Here is a 14,481-nt window from a genome sequence, read left to right on the forward strand (position 1 = left end):
TCAAACAGACTCTTGTTTTAAGCAGCATAATTTTAAATGCAGTTACTGTCAAAAATGTATTTGTTCCTCCAAAAAATTATCTTGGTTCTAAATTATGTAATAATAATAATAATAATAATTCACAGACAAGCTCAGACAGGAATTTTCACGGGAACTAATATTTTCAGATGACGTTGTGATCTGTAGCGAGAGTTGGCAGCAGGATCAAGTGGGCTTGAAGAGAAGAAGATATGCTCTGGAGAGAAGAGGAATGAAAGTTATAGGAGAAGCAAGACAGAGTGCCTGTGTGGGAGGGTGGTGCAAAATTCTGCAACCTTATTGAAGTTGGAAGTGCAGTCAGCGATCACCATTTGCCTCACACAGTGCAACACATCTCCTTCACATAGAGTTGATCAGCAGCCAGACACCATCGAATGTGAGCATTTTCCCACTCAAGTCGGGTAAAACGACAAACCACAGTCAGGAAGAGACCCAGATGAGGACGACAAGCATGCAGATGAGCTTCCCTGAGACAGTTTCTGACAGTTTGTGCAGAAATTTTTTGGTTCTGCAAACTGATTGTTGCAGCAGCTGTCCAGGTGTCTGGTCTCAGACGATCTTGGAGGTGATGCTGGATGTGGACGTCCCAGGACCAACACATGGTCTGCGGTTGTGAGTCCGGTTGGATGTCCTGCCAAATTCTCTGAAACGCCTTTGGAGACAGCTTATGGTAGAGAAATGAGCATTTAGTTCACAGGCACCAACTCTGGTTGACATTCCTGCAGTCAGCATGCCAATTGCACGCTCCCTCAAAACTTGCGACTTCTGTGGCATTGTGCTGTGTGATAAAACTGTACATTTCAGAGTGGCCTTTTATTGTGGCCAGCCTAAGGCACACTTGTGCAATAATCATTCTGTCTAATCAGCATCTTGATATGTCACACCTGTGAGATGGGATATGGATTATCTCAGCAAAGGAGTAGTGCTCACTAACACAGATTTAGACAGATTTTTAAACAATATTCGAGAGAAATAGGTCTTTTGCGTATATAAAAAATGTTTTAGATCTTTGAGTTCAGCTCATGAAAAATGGGAGCAAAAACAAAAGTGTTGCGTGCATATTTTTGTTCAGTGTGTGAGATTGCTTACTTCTCTAAGAAGATCTGGCAACTCCCTTTCAGAAAGGAAGTGAGTGTCGTCATGTGTGGAGCTAACGCGATGAGCTAACAGCTAGTCGGACCTGAAAAACAGCAGGTGACAGCAGGAGCACCATCCGGGAAAAGCAGCTCTGACAAACTTAGGTACAGCAAAGAAATACTCTTTAAAAAAAAAGGCATATTGTTGCTAATACTTCGAGTTAGTCTTCCCTGTATTGTATAATCATTATGACAAGCTAACTGAGCTAACTGTAAAATAAATAATTCGTGCTTTCACTTGTTTTTTTAATTACGTGGAGTTTTTACTGGGAAGACTAGAAATGTTACGAAGAGGTATGATGACTGTGCTAAAAAGTAACCGATTTTCCGAGAAAAAGTCGAAATGTTTAGACAAAAGTGAGTTAATTTGTCAATTTTTTTTTTTAATTGCGTTCACATTAAGATCTTTTTTTTATTGTTATTTTATTTATTTCATTTTTATATTCATTGCTTGAAAATGGGCTTTGTGGTTCTTTCGTGTAAACAGATTTTTGGCAATTTGGCACCAAATCTGAAGTTACTTTGAAGACAGGCTGCCTGCTCCTGATTTATTTAATTTTTTTATTGCTGGTAAATATTGTTTTATGATGAATAATTTAAAATGGAAAAAAAATATAATAGACATTTCAGTTCCTCACAGCCAAAACATCTTATTTGTGTGTGTGTGGTGTGTCTTATCTATTTCTAGTGTAGAGTGAGTGAGAGAAAGAGAGAGAGAGAGCTGTGGTCATCCACATTTCAATTAATTTCACTTTATGTATATAGTGCCAAATCACAAAATAAGTCACCCCAAGGGTAAGGTTTCACCTTATCAACCCCATGAGTAACCACATGGGCAAGAAAAACTCCCTCTGGGCTTTATTGAGGAAGAAACCTTAAGAAGACCAGACTCGGGGGGTGATCAACTGCTTAGGCCATACTAACAAGGACAAAGATAAATTCAGCAAAATACAACAACAAATTGTCAAGCATCCAAAACAAAAACAGAAAAAAGCTGTATAATAAAGGGTCCATCAGACATAGTGATCCTTATTTCATCACAAGTGGCGGAGATCACCCAGCCGCATGTTTGGTCCAAAACCACGTGCTCAGAGGGTTGTTAGATGGATGCTCTTTTCCATTATAGCCATCAGTTAAGACTTCATGGACTGCACAGCACCTCAAACAAAGAGAGAGAGAGAGAGTGCAGAATCAATAAACCAGAACTACGTACTCACAAAATGGTCAATCTTAACAGCAAAATAACAGAGAAGGACTGTTATTGAAGCCCTTTGCTTCAATAACAAAAAATTTAGATATGATAAGGCTGAGTCTTGCTCCGTTATTAGGAACATAATTTAAGAAATTCTGATTCTGAAGAAAATTGCGTTGTCTGTGTGTGTGTCCCTAAATTACTGTAATCTGAATGCAGATCACTATAGCAGCAGAACAGCGTCACCACCAAAAATGGAAGAGGCTGCCCGTCCAGTTCCAACATACAACCCGGTGTTAAAAAAAAAGGAAAAAAGTGACATACCTCCACTAGGTCTATTAATACGAGTAATCCCCGAGTCCTGCACAGTAATCTTTAGCATTAAAACAAAGTTTTGGTATTTCAGGGTATGTAAATAATGCTGCACAGAGCATCAGAGGTTGCGAAATAAACATGCTATAAAAAAGGAATAATGTCATGATGGTGGAGCAGGTTGATGGCTGATACATTCATTTGTCTAGATTACAGATATTGAGTTTCTGGTCATATCTGGCCCTGGATTGCAATGAGAGGTCATCATAATCCTGTTACGCCAGTATAGTTCGGTGGTTGCTCACCTGTTTTTGGTACTTCATAATGACTGTATTTCCCCCTGGCAACCGAAGTGGGAACTACCAAAATTCATGTGTAGACACTACAGCCTTATTCTGTTTGTATGTAGTGCTTCTGATTCATCCATCTAGGTCATGTGATCATGAGGCTACATACATTTACTTTTGTTTTCTATCTGTACTTGGGACTGAAATTGTGTTTTGAAGTGATGACTTTAACCAGTTTATCTGGTTTCAAAATACTTGTAACCTGGGGCCTTTGGTACCGAGATCCAATGCCCTACCATTTACACTACAACATCTCGCAGTCTGCAGTGCGTCATGGCTTGAAATTATTCATGCCACGTATGAACGGCTATGGGATTAATGCTAACGCTACAGGATAATTTACACAGTTTAGAATTTTTTTTCTAATCAATACGGCCACCTATAGATAGAATTGCGTACTATCTACGACTAAGTAAAGGTGGCCACTTTATATCCAAAATGTTTGTAATACATTTTCAGGTATTATAGCAATCTTTTTATAACATTCTATTGTTATATTATACGGTTTTCTCCAAAATGCTTTTTTTTTTTTTTCGGTTAGTAATTTGATAGGTTTTAACTTGTACTTTACTTTTTATTTTCTATTATCAATTTGTCTCATATCTGTTGTTTGCTTTATGACTATGAATTGGGTCTCCTATACATTCTATGTGCATGCAGCTTAATCAAAAAAAAATATATATACTTTTTGCCCAAACTTAATAGTTGGACCGAAATTTGCATTAAAGATTTTCTAACTAAAAAGTGAGCATGTTGTGTATTTATCATTCTTAAGCCATTCTCCTAGCCGTATTTTACAGCGTATGTTCACAAATATCTTTAATAAAGTGAACACTCTTTCTACAAGTAAATGAATAACTTATTTCTGATGACTCTCTGATGGTAGTTTATTTATCAATAACTAGTTCCATTAAAAACCTAAGGTTTAGCAGATTCCACAGTTTTTCAGTGCAGGGAATCACTCTGTTTAAAAAGCAATCATTTGTGTATTTGCTCAAGGCTAGACTTTATTAGTGAGCTGCATTCCCTTTGTGTTTTTGTTTGACAAGAATGATAACAGACTAGCACTTCTCAACAGAGGCTGCACATTTGTGTTTTGTCTTATCGTCTAGTGTCTGCTGCCACGATGATATCTGAGGGAGGTTCTTTCGTGAAGGGGGTGGCCATTGGAGGAGTCTTCTGCTTGGTGGTGTCACTTCTGGGTAATTTCAACCTTGGAATGGATTCTAGATCAGGGAGCAGACACGATCATCATCATGTCAAGGCTGCAAGCAAGGACGACCTCAAACAGCTGTCTGAGAAAGGAGTGGAAGAGTTGACTAAACAAGTCCAGGTGTACTGTATCATTATGGTCCAGCCTAAGTTACTGCTTCACTGGGCCACTGCGCTCAACACCTGGAGCAAACACTGTGACAACCGTGTGTTCTACACCTCTGAGTCATCAAAGGCCCTTGAAGCCATAGACTTGAATGAAAAAGATGACTGGGTAAGGTTACGTAAAGCCCTGCAGCATGCATTTGAGAATGCGGGAGACATGCGTTGGTTCTTTTTGGCAAAACCCAGCACATTCGCCATCATTGAGAACCTCAAGTACCTTTTGGTTGCAAAAGATCCCACTGAACCGTTCTATATTGGCCACTCTGTAAAGTCAGGAGAGCTGGAGTATGTGGAGTACGAGAGTGGCATTGTTCTAAGCTACGAAGCGCTAAAAAGGCTGGTGCAAGTGTTCCAGGATGACAGCAAGTGTCCGCAACATGGGCGTGCCCTGTGGACACTGAGTGAAGAGAAGCAGTTGGCTATATGCCTCAAGTATAAGGGTGTTTTTGCAGAAAACGGGGAGGATCCAGAAGGAAAGAGTCTCTTCAACACTAAGAGTGTTGAGACCCTTATATCTGACCATCTGAAGGAAAACCCCACAGATGTACTGAAGAAATGCTGCTCTGATATGGCAGTTACGTTCTGTGGGATGTCCCCAAACCAGATGCAGGTTATGATGTTTGGAGTTTACAGACTTCGACCTTATGGACATGATTTTCAAGACTTACTGACATTTTACCCTCCTGAAGGTTCAGATAATGACTAGATACTCAGTCCAGCAATTGGACGAGGCACTATTTTAAAAAAAAAATGTTCTGCTTCTGTGATGGCAAACTTAACTTTTGGGAGGTGATTTTATGCTGTTTATAAAACTGGATGCTGGATGGAATTATACTTTTTTTTTTTTTTTTTTTTTTTTTTTAAATGTATTTTGTACCTTTTGCACCTGGCACAATCGGCACCCAATTTCTTTCTGGTGTAGGTGAGATCAACAGAGTCAATGGGTGTGCCATTCTTTAAATTAAATTACAGCTGCGAGATGCGTTTGTTTTGTGGTATAAACTAGATGTCATCTGGATTTTTGGGTTTTGTTTTTTTTATCTTTCTTGAAGCCACATTTAAGTGATGAAGTTGTGTGGAACTTTTTAACATGAAAAACTCAACAGTTGTTTGCCTGCCTGGCTATCATGTCCACATCATAAATTACATTTCCCTTGTAAAAAGGTTTTAATATTACATCAAAACAGATCCAGTTATGTATGATGCTTCTAATTTTGGCAGACTTTTTATTTTGTTTGATATCTACATATTAAATACACCTCCGTGTATATTGCTACAATCGTACACCAAAAGAATTATCAGTTAAGAGATACAATTAGGTCCAGGTATTTGGAAGGTAACGTTTTGTAATTTGCCACTGTAGATCACCACATTGGGGTTAAACAAGATAAACGTGTAGTGTAGGCTTTTCACTTGCATTCAGAGGGTTTAACTGAATTAAAACTTGATCGTTTAGGAATTGCTGCCTTTTTTAAATATACAGTCCTTCCGTTTTCAGAGCCCATAAGTAATTGGACAATCTTGCAGCCAGTTTTCTATATACAACTCCGGTTGTGGATACATGAACAGTTTCAAGTCACTGAATACGTCTTGGATTTATATGAAAATCCTAAATATGCAGTTTGCCCGATCACACCTGCAGAAGCCTAAAACTAGAGTTGTGTTGCGATATACTTTATTGATCTCACAGTGGAGAAATTATGTTTACACTCCAGTTACCTCAGACAACAATTAGTCCACAATTATTACTTGTTTACCATAATAATGGCACACATCAGAATTAAAGACAACACATACACACTTGACATTGTTTATGTGCACTAAATTTGAAGACGTCCGTTATCCGAATTGAGGCAAGTGGGTGAAGGTCTTGCAGCAACCCTGAGTTGCGCCACCTTCTTGGTGGCTTTCGTTACTAGTCTCCCTCTTGTACAGTCTCTATTTTGACAACCACATACTCCAGAGACATTTCAGCATATTTCTTAATAAATGATGTAAATAAAGTTATATCAGTCACTTGGAAATGTTCATGTATCCATTCTCTGAATTGTCTAAAGACAACTGGCTGTAAAAGTTACTATTTGTATTAATAATTCTAGTAGTACCAGTCAAATATTTGGACACACTTTTCTATTCACTTGAATGGGAAAGTGTCCTAACATTTGACTGGTAGTTTGTATTCAGTTTGTCCAATTACTTGCAGCCTTTGAAAATAGATGAGCAAAACGGTTACAGTTCCTAAATGGTTAATGCAGTATTTTTGTTAAACCCTTTGAATTAAAGCTGACAGTCTATACTACAAGCACATCTTGATTGTTTGATTTGAACCCACTATAACAAGGTAGGCGCATAATTTAAAAAAAACTGTCCAACAACTTAACTGTATACAGTAAGTGCATGCAGGTGAGAGTTAACTGGTTGAGGACTTTAACTTACATTTTTAATAAAGCTCACTAAAATCCACTCATGCTCTAGTTTCTGTAGCTTTACAGTATAAAGTATTGAACTGAATTATCATATGCTGTGTGACTGGAATGTTTCATGGTACGGATTCTCACAATTTTATCACTAGATCTGAAAATACCAGGAAAGAGCGTAACAGTAATCACTGAAAACCATGGTGTGATACTTTGCTGCCAGAGAGGATACAGTTTACAAGTGTACTTATAACCCCCCCCCCCACATTGAATGTGTTTTATTGGACTTGTTTCTTGTTTGCCTTGATTAATGATTATACTGCTGATCCATGTTGCTGTGTTTTACCACGCGAATATAATATTGTATCGCTGTGAACAGGAGAGACCAGAATAAAATGTGTATTTCTTCATTGATGCTCAGGTGCATTTCAGATATGTAATGATGTTTTCAAAGGGTGAAGGACAGGTGCTTAATAATTAATCTGGTTGTATCCTGTGTGACAATATGTACAGGTGCATCTAATATATATATATATATATATATATATATTAATCACAAAAAAAAACTTCAATTTTGTGGCAATGATTTCAGAGTGAAAACATATATTTGGGACATACTGCATTTAAACTTTATTTATATATATATATATATATATATATATATATATATCACAGCCTGCTGCAAAAAATTATATACATGCATATGATGTGATTGGACACTGGCCCTGCATGCGAGCGCTGGACAACCCCATGCCAATGACTGTGTGCTCATCTGCACTTTGTTTTGATGCCATTCTGATTTTCCTGTTTCTTCACCTTGCTAAAAAAAAAAACTTTCTAAAAACCTTGTAACTGTAGAATGGCCCAATCAGTGGGTCACCCCCGAGTCTGGTCTGCTTTAAGTTTCTTCCTCAGCATCATCAGAAGTTGGTACGGTTAGACCTTGTGATTTGGTGCTGTGTAATTTAAATAAAAATTATATATATATATAAAATGTATATCAATATATTTCATAGAGCAGTTTAAAAACCGATTTATGTTACAAAAATGTCAAACTTCTGAAAGGCAAGTTAATTTATGCACTTGGTAGTGGTTGTGGCTCCTTTTGGATGAAGTGCTGTGTGGCATGCGGGTAAACAGCCTGTGGCACTGCTGAAGTTATAGAAGCACAGGCTGCTCTGATAGTTGACTTATCTGTCTTTAGGGCTGGTCAATTCCAGTAAAACAATGGCCAGCAAAGCAGTAGTTTTGGTACTGTGAACACATGCCAAGTCCTGCTGTAAAAGGAAATCAACATCCATAAAGTTTAATACTCTAAAATCTTCTAGTAGACAGTTGTATTGACTTTGGATAAAACACAGTGGACCAACACCAGCGGATGATATGGAACCCATGGCATGATTAGAATATCATGAAAAATGTCACCAATGGTAGAAACCTTACACTGGACTTCAAGCAAACTTGATTCTGTGCCTGGGACCTTGATTTCCAAATGAAATGCAAAATTTACTTTCACCAGGTAAGACAGTCCTGATGTCATCTCTGGTTCAGGAGAGACATGACACTTAACCCATTCCCTGGACACGTCTGTGTGTGGTGGCTCTTCTTGATGCACTGACCACAGACTCCTTGTAAAGCTCTTCAAAGTTCTTGAATCAGGCAGCAGTTTTCTCAAAGCTGCAGTCATCCCTGTTGCTTGTGCATCCTTTTCCTACCACACATTTGTTTTCCAGTCAACGTTCCACAGATGCAGCACGCTGAACAGTCAGCCCTTTCAGCAATGACCTCCTGTGGTTAACCGTCCTTGTGGAGGGTGTCAATGAGTGTTTCTGGAGAACTGACAAGTCAGCAGTCACCCCTGTGATTGTGTTTATGTGGACTGAAACAGATTTGTGGTATTTATACTGCATAGGAAGTTGTGCATTTTCTACTTTACCATAACTATCAAAAAAAAAAAATCATTTTAGTTTTATGTAATGAATCTTAAATGTGTAGAACTTTTTTAATTTCTTTAAATACCTGACAAAATATTAAACTCTTCGCACAATAATCCTACTTTGAGACAAGCATTGGGAAGATTAAAAAAAACCCCACTTAAATTAGGGAATAAAAGCACTTGCCAGAAAGGACTTTCAGATCCACTTCATTATATTCATATTATTCCACTGTTAAACCCCCAATAACATGAATGACAAAATGAACTTGTGACAAACACCATTCAGGTGTTAACAGTGAAATACAATTGTGATGAAGGATTAACACTTGAAAAATTATGCTGCCACACCCTCAGTATGTAAACAGACCTACATCCTGTTCTGTGCGTCACCGTGACATCTAAAAGAACACAGATTTAAACATGCTGACGGTAATTACAGGCACACTGGAACCATGTCAAACGTTTGTTTTTTTTAATTACATGTATACAAGCTGACAGACTAAAACAAAGCTCTCTTATTTGTGCATCATGGTGACTGACTGGAAGCCTCCAGGAAGGGTGCACAGCTAAGTCCACAGGTGTAAATAGATGACTGGCTGCTTGTGGCTCACTGTCAAGAGATCTATGCGTTTCCAGGAGGACAAGGCAGGTGATGTTATCATTTGTACGTCTTCATGTGCCACAATCCATCATTAAGATAGTGAACGTTTTCAATTCCAATTCCCTTGTTGACCTTCTCTCTGCAAAGCACAAAGCCACAGCTTAAACAGCGGAATAGAAACAAAGATATTTCTGCTGCTCCAGGGAATAAAAAAAATAATAAAAAAACATGAAATGCAAATCTTACATGCTGTCAGCAGACATCTTCATAACGCCAACACAAAGTGCATGTTGTTTGCCCTCTGCCATGATGGCCTGCACCCATTTATTAAGGATGATGACTGTGACGACGCAGAGCTACACATGCTTAAACGTGTCATACGATACACTTGCAGAAAGCTAAGCAAAGTCATCAGCTGTCTCTTTAAAAGGAAAGAAGCTGCTGCTCCCCACATTCTCCGAGTGCACCTGTTGCACAGAACAGCTCAAGTGGCACAGACTTCTATTACGCAAGTCTCAGATGTCAAAGGCATGAATGTGTAAATAAACAAATACCCTGAAAAATTCCACAGTTCGTGATGTGCTTTCATATCAGACATGCTCATTAGACCCAAATCTTGGACAGGTTTGTGTGTGAGCACTGTGTTAGCCTTATGATCTCTGGGAACCTTGTTACCTAATAATATAAGTAAGTCACAGTCAAAACCTTTTTGTTGTGAAAACTCAGTGCTTCCAGGCATCGATGAATTATCAGATCCTCATGCTCTTCAGAAAATCTTGCGAGTTTCACACGAGTGCTGTTTGACTTATTTATGTTTTTATACTTTTATAATGCTGCATTTACACATAGGAGGGAGGCATTACAAATGTCATATTTGCGTCATTCTTGGCACATTCCTGACATTCTTAACATGAATGAACACAGCCTTAGTGTGTGTAGGTGTGTGATATTCATGATTTTTGTGGAGCATGTTTGTGGCTGTCAAAAAAAAAAATCTTCCACGAATGTCACACAACACCCTCATTTCGCCTTATGTCGTGGAACTTGCAACTGAGCGTGTTGAGCCGTCTTGATTAGTGAGGATCATTAATAGAGCGTGACAGCGTTCATAGTGGTTCCTGTGATGGTTCTTGGAGCCCATGCTGTCACGTGTTGTTACAAATTGACACGGAAACTGTCAAGTTTTGACACGAAGCGTAATGCGGCGTCACATTTCATTGTGCGCCACAACGAATCACTGCGATATGCCGAAGGACAGTGACGCCAAGTCGGGTAAAAGTCTCGTTCTAATCCTGCAGGTATTCCACCTGCTGTTGTGCCTGGTGTTTGGGAGAACGAGTCTGAGCCAGAGGAGAGTTGTGTGCAGCTGAACATCTGGCTCGCTCTGTCTCCTCCTCCTCCTTTCTCCGTCACTCCATGGCACAGAGTCCAACTAAACCTGCAATCACAAAGTTCTTCTCCTGTGGATTAATCTGGATTTTGAGGAGCAATCTGAATTGTTCAGCAGCTGGTGGTAGGAAGAATATGCGGGGTGTGTGGAGACAATTCGCCAAATTCACAACATTCCTGACACATTGTGACAGAACCTAACGATTTGCTGTTGCGCCCAACAGTGCGGGACAATATTCTTGACCGGGCGTAATGGCTCGTAATAATTCGTCAGCGACACATACCATTAATCTTAACGCGTCCTAACAGTTTGCGACAGTTACTGGGGGCACCTGACGCCTCTGCACCGAATCATCACATTCGTGATCAGCAGCCAAGAATGTATACTTTGTTAGTAAAACAAATACTATTGTAAAAGTAGGCACAACACGATATACATGGTTTACCATCTAAATTCTATCATGTGACAACTTCCACCACAAGGCAGCCCTCTGCCCTCCTCTCACAGGAACTTTGGTGGAAAAGTAACCAAACTCTGAAAAGAACAATATATCTAGGACCTAGTTTAGACATGTATGCACATCATTTAGGAGAGGATAACTCAACTGTTCTAGACTAATATGACTTCAGTGAACAACTTGGGATATGTGCCAAAATCTCTATCCAGGATGAACAACCCAAAAATGACCACACGCCTACTTGTCCCAAGTGTTACTTGCTAAACTGGTATTTGCTAAACTACAGCAGCTGCATATTTTCCAAGGTATTTAAAATATTCAGAATGACCAATACATGTTTAGAAGGGTCATAGAAGAGTGCAAAATTCCTAGTTTTCATTTTTTCAGAGAAAACCAGTGAAAAAAAAAAGAATTAGGTCAAATGACCTACATACAGTCCGGAATCATCACATATTTAGTAAACTTTCTGGGCTGTTGGGAAATTTCTCTGATAATCTTTTAAACATTTAACATCTCTAGATACTGCTGTCTGCTAAAGAAACAAGTTTTGTTTTGTATTTTTCACTTTAAATCAGTATTACATTGATAACAGATTTTCCATTGATAACAGATTTTGGCACATATCCCAAGTTGTTCTTTGGGGTCATATTAGTCTAAACAGTTGAGTTATCCCCTCCTAAATGATGTGCATACATGTCTCAGCTAGGTCCTCTAATAGCCACTTCAACCTTTACTCCATTACATGTGTACATGCAGCAACATTTACTCGTTTAAGTGTGTGCGTGCAGGGTAGCCCTATACAGGCCCCGAGGCCCAATGGACCAGTGTGTATACTGCAGCATCAAGTCCAATAAGAGTCTACCACTCCCCATGGGTGGCATGCCAGTCCACCCAGCGGTAAACAGGCATCAGCCTTAGATGGGGAATGTATGTGTGTATCAAATTAACTTCAATGACATCTGTTCCATACACCAACTTTTCTAAAGAACTTGCAGTAATCTAACTACCAGACGGACAGTTTGGCAAATTCATCACCTCCAGCGCATAGATCGATAGTAGAAGTGGAACGATACACCGTGTATCTTGATAATCATACTTTCGGGCCTGTATCGAATTGTATTTTTTAATGAGTATCGTAACACCATGAAAGGTCATCTACTCCATGGAAGAAATAAGTTCTTGCAGAAAAATCATAAATTATTTATTTAAAAATATTCAGAAATGGATAACGTCAAGGATTATAATTCACACTTCAGAATCATTAGTTTCTTAAAAGTGATGTAGAGCTAATGTAGCATTCCACCTCTATATCAAATATCAATCGTGTTAAAAAAAGTCAAAACATGACAAACACTTCAATATGGTGTCATGCAGAAAAAAGGATACGACAACTTTATCAGCTTCAGCTGGGTAGAGTTTAGCACCTGGTGATGTCAGCCCAGGACACATGATGTTTGCTCCACTTAAGACAAATTTAATGGCCCCTTTGTCAACTTGCTGATGTGGAAGAATGAAGGGATCTGTGACAAACAATGTAAAAAAAAAAAGTGTGGAAACAATTTTGAATTTGTTTCCAAATCCAGCCAGGAATTTCGTAGCCTCTTACATTTATGCAACAGTCTGAGCGTTGGATAAAATGGTCCTTCTCTCTGTCTGAAGAAGAGCAGTTCTCCATTCACTGTCAAGATTTCAATATGCTCATGGCTGCAAAAACAGTTGAAAAAGTGCAATAACTATGGAGGAAAAATTACCATACAAAAAGATCTTACAAGCAGCAACAAAGAATATGAAACAATAAACTGTACCATCTCACTATTTTAACAGGGTCCTTTTTGGGCATAATATTATTAAGCCATGTATCAATGTTAGGAAACTGTTCCAGCAGCTGATTTTTGATTCCTTTGATCACTGATGTTTTCAGCTGAATGCAGTTTGACACATTCTCCTTCTCGTCAAATCTGAAACCAAAAAAAATGTCATGAAATATGTTTTTAAGGATCATACTATAACCCTGTATTTTAAAACATAAAGTACAACTACTTTAGCAACAGTTACACTTTCTTTTTGTAAAGCCCCATTCAACATTAGTGCTACAAAGATGTTCCTCAGCAGCACGTGACAGAATTCTGTCATTTAGTTATAGTAAACGCATAATAATAACCAATTATTTTCATGAGCCAAGACCTCTGAACACGTGGACTAAGATTTTATGTAATTATACTAACCTTAATACCACATAACAGCAGAGAAATTAGCAAAACAAACCCAAATCATCTCATCTCGATATGCTCATGTGGCTCAAAATCGGCTAATCAGTTAGCAACACGAGCTAAAAGACGCACCTCAACAACTACATTATTTACCACAACATACTTTTTAAACATTCTCGTTGGTCGCCGTTACCGTATCCCCTCAGGTGTGTCTCACCTTGTTGGTGTTAATTAATATAAGCACAAATCTAAAAAATATATATATATATAAATCATCGATGAGCTAATGCTACAGCTACCGACGTTTGCTTCTTAGCAGAGGGCCGAAGCGATTGTTGCCAGGTGCGTTCATTAAAAGCACCTTGGACCTTCCTTTTTCCTAAAGCCATAACACCATCTTTGTTACAGAGTATTGGTACAGTCAGTCACTCACCCAGATTTTCTTTGTAATAAACTTAGTTTACAGTGAGGCGGTATCACTGCTTTATATTTACGACTTCAACTTGCAAAGTCAATTTGTCAGCTATTACAAATTTAGGGGGATTTCAAAATAAAATTAAAGCATGCGTAAATAAAGCTGTGAATTACTTTTATTTCCATTTCCTGATTAAATGTGACATAGTTGTGACAGTTCAATTGTTCACTTTCTGGTGTGTGTTGTTGCCCCACAGAATCAATCTGGAAAACTTCAGAATATTCCATGTTAGGACATCAAGATCAAATCAATGTAATCATGATCAAAGATTGGTGATCAGAACTAAGATCAGCAATCAATGATAAAATCACATGTTATGATCAGTGAGTGTTCAAGGTTTAATTAGTAGTAGGAGTAGTATTGTTGTATCCTTCTGTGCTTGTATCTATCAGATAGATAGGCAGACAGACTGTGATTGTCATTGACAGCGTTGCTAACTGTATTCCAAGATCTGGCAACATTTGCCTGAGCCATTTTACGACAGTTATTGCAATATACGGCCACAAGGATGCTTTTTAAAAAAATCTATATATTTTTAAATGTATAAAAGTTATATAATTTTTTAAATTAATATTTCATTTCTACTACTCTG

At 38.4% G+C, this 14,481-nt stretch overlaps 2 protein-coding genes across 2 annotated transcripts; one reads left to right on the forward strand and one right to left on the reverse strand.

Annotated features, from left to right (window-relative positions):
* The first annotated feature begins 1,151 nt into the window (after positions 1 to 1,151).
* On the forward strand, positions 1,152 to 7,235 carry c1galt1c1 (C1GALT1-specific chaperone 1). Its single transcript, XM_034181768.1, has 2 exons — positions 1,152 to 1,280; positions 4,139 to 7,235. Exon 2 carries the CDS (start codon positions 4,153 to 4,155, stop codon positions 5,107 to 5,109), a length of 957 nt encoding a protein of 318 aa, XP_034037659.1. The 5' UTR covers positions 1,152 to 1,280; positions 4,139 to 4,152; the 3' UTR covers positions 5,110 to 7,235.
* A 2,013-nt stretch (positions 7,236 to 9,248) lies between these two features.
* mcts1 (MCTS1 re-initiation and release factor) lies at positions 9,249 to 13,751 on the reverse strand. The gene is made up of 6 exons (XM_034181965.1): positions 13,578 to 13,751; positions 13,010 to 13,162; positions 12,811 to 12,908; positions 12,591 to 12,724; positions 9,604 to 9,671; positions 9,249 to 9,496 (listed from the first exon to the last, which is right to left on the reverse strand). Exons 1-6 carry the CDS (start codon positions 13,586 to 13,588, stop codon positions 9,415 to 9,417), a joined length of 546 nt encoding a protein of 181 aa, XP_034037856.1. The 5' UTR covers positions 13,589 to 13,751; the 3' UTR covers positions 9,249 to 9,414.
* Between the last annotated feature and the right edge of the window lie 730 nt (positions 13,752 to 14,481).

This window comes from Thalassophryne amazonica, chromosome 11, assembly GCF_902500255.1.
Source record: "Thalassophryne amazonica chromosome 11, fThaAma1.1, whole genome shotgun sequence".
Lineage (NCBI taxonomy): Eukaryota > Metazoa > Chordata > Actinopteri > Batrachoidiformes > Batrachoididae > Thalassophryne > Thalassophryne amazonica.

Coding starts and splice junctions, on each gene's coding strand:
- c1galt1c1 (XM_034181768.1), top strand. CDS start 4,153: ATGATATCTGAGGGAGGTTCTTTCGTGAAGGGGGTGGCCATTGGAGGA.
- mcts1 (XM_034181965.1), bottom strand. Junction 12,909..13,009: donor CCTGTTAAAATAGTGAGATG/GTACAGTTTATT, acceptor CTGTTTTTGCAG/CCATGAGCATATTGAAATCT. Junction 9,497..9,603: donor AAGATGTCTGCTGACAGCAT/GTAAGATTTGCA, acceptor TGTGCTTTGCAG/AGAGAAGGTCAACAAGGGAA.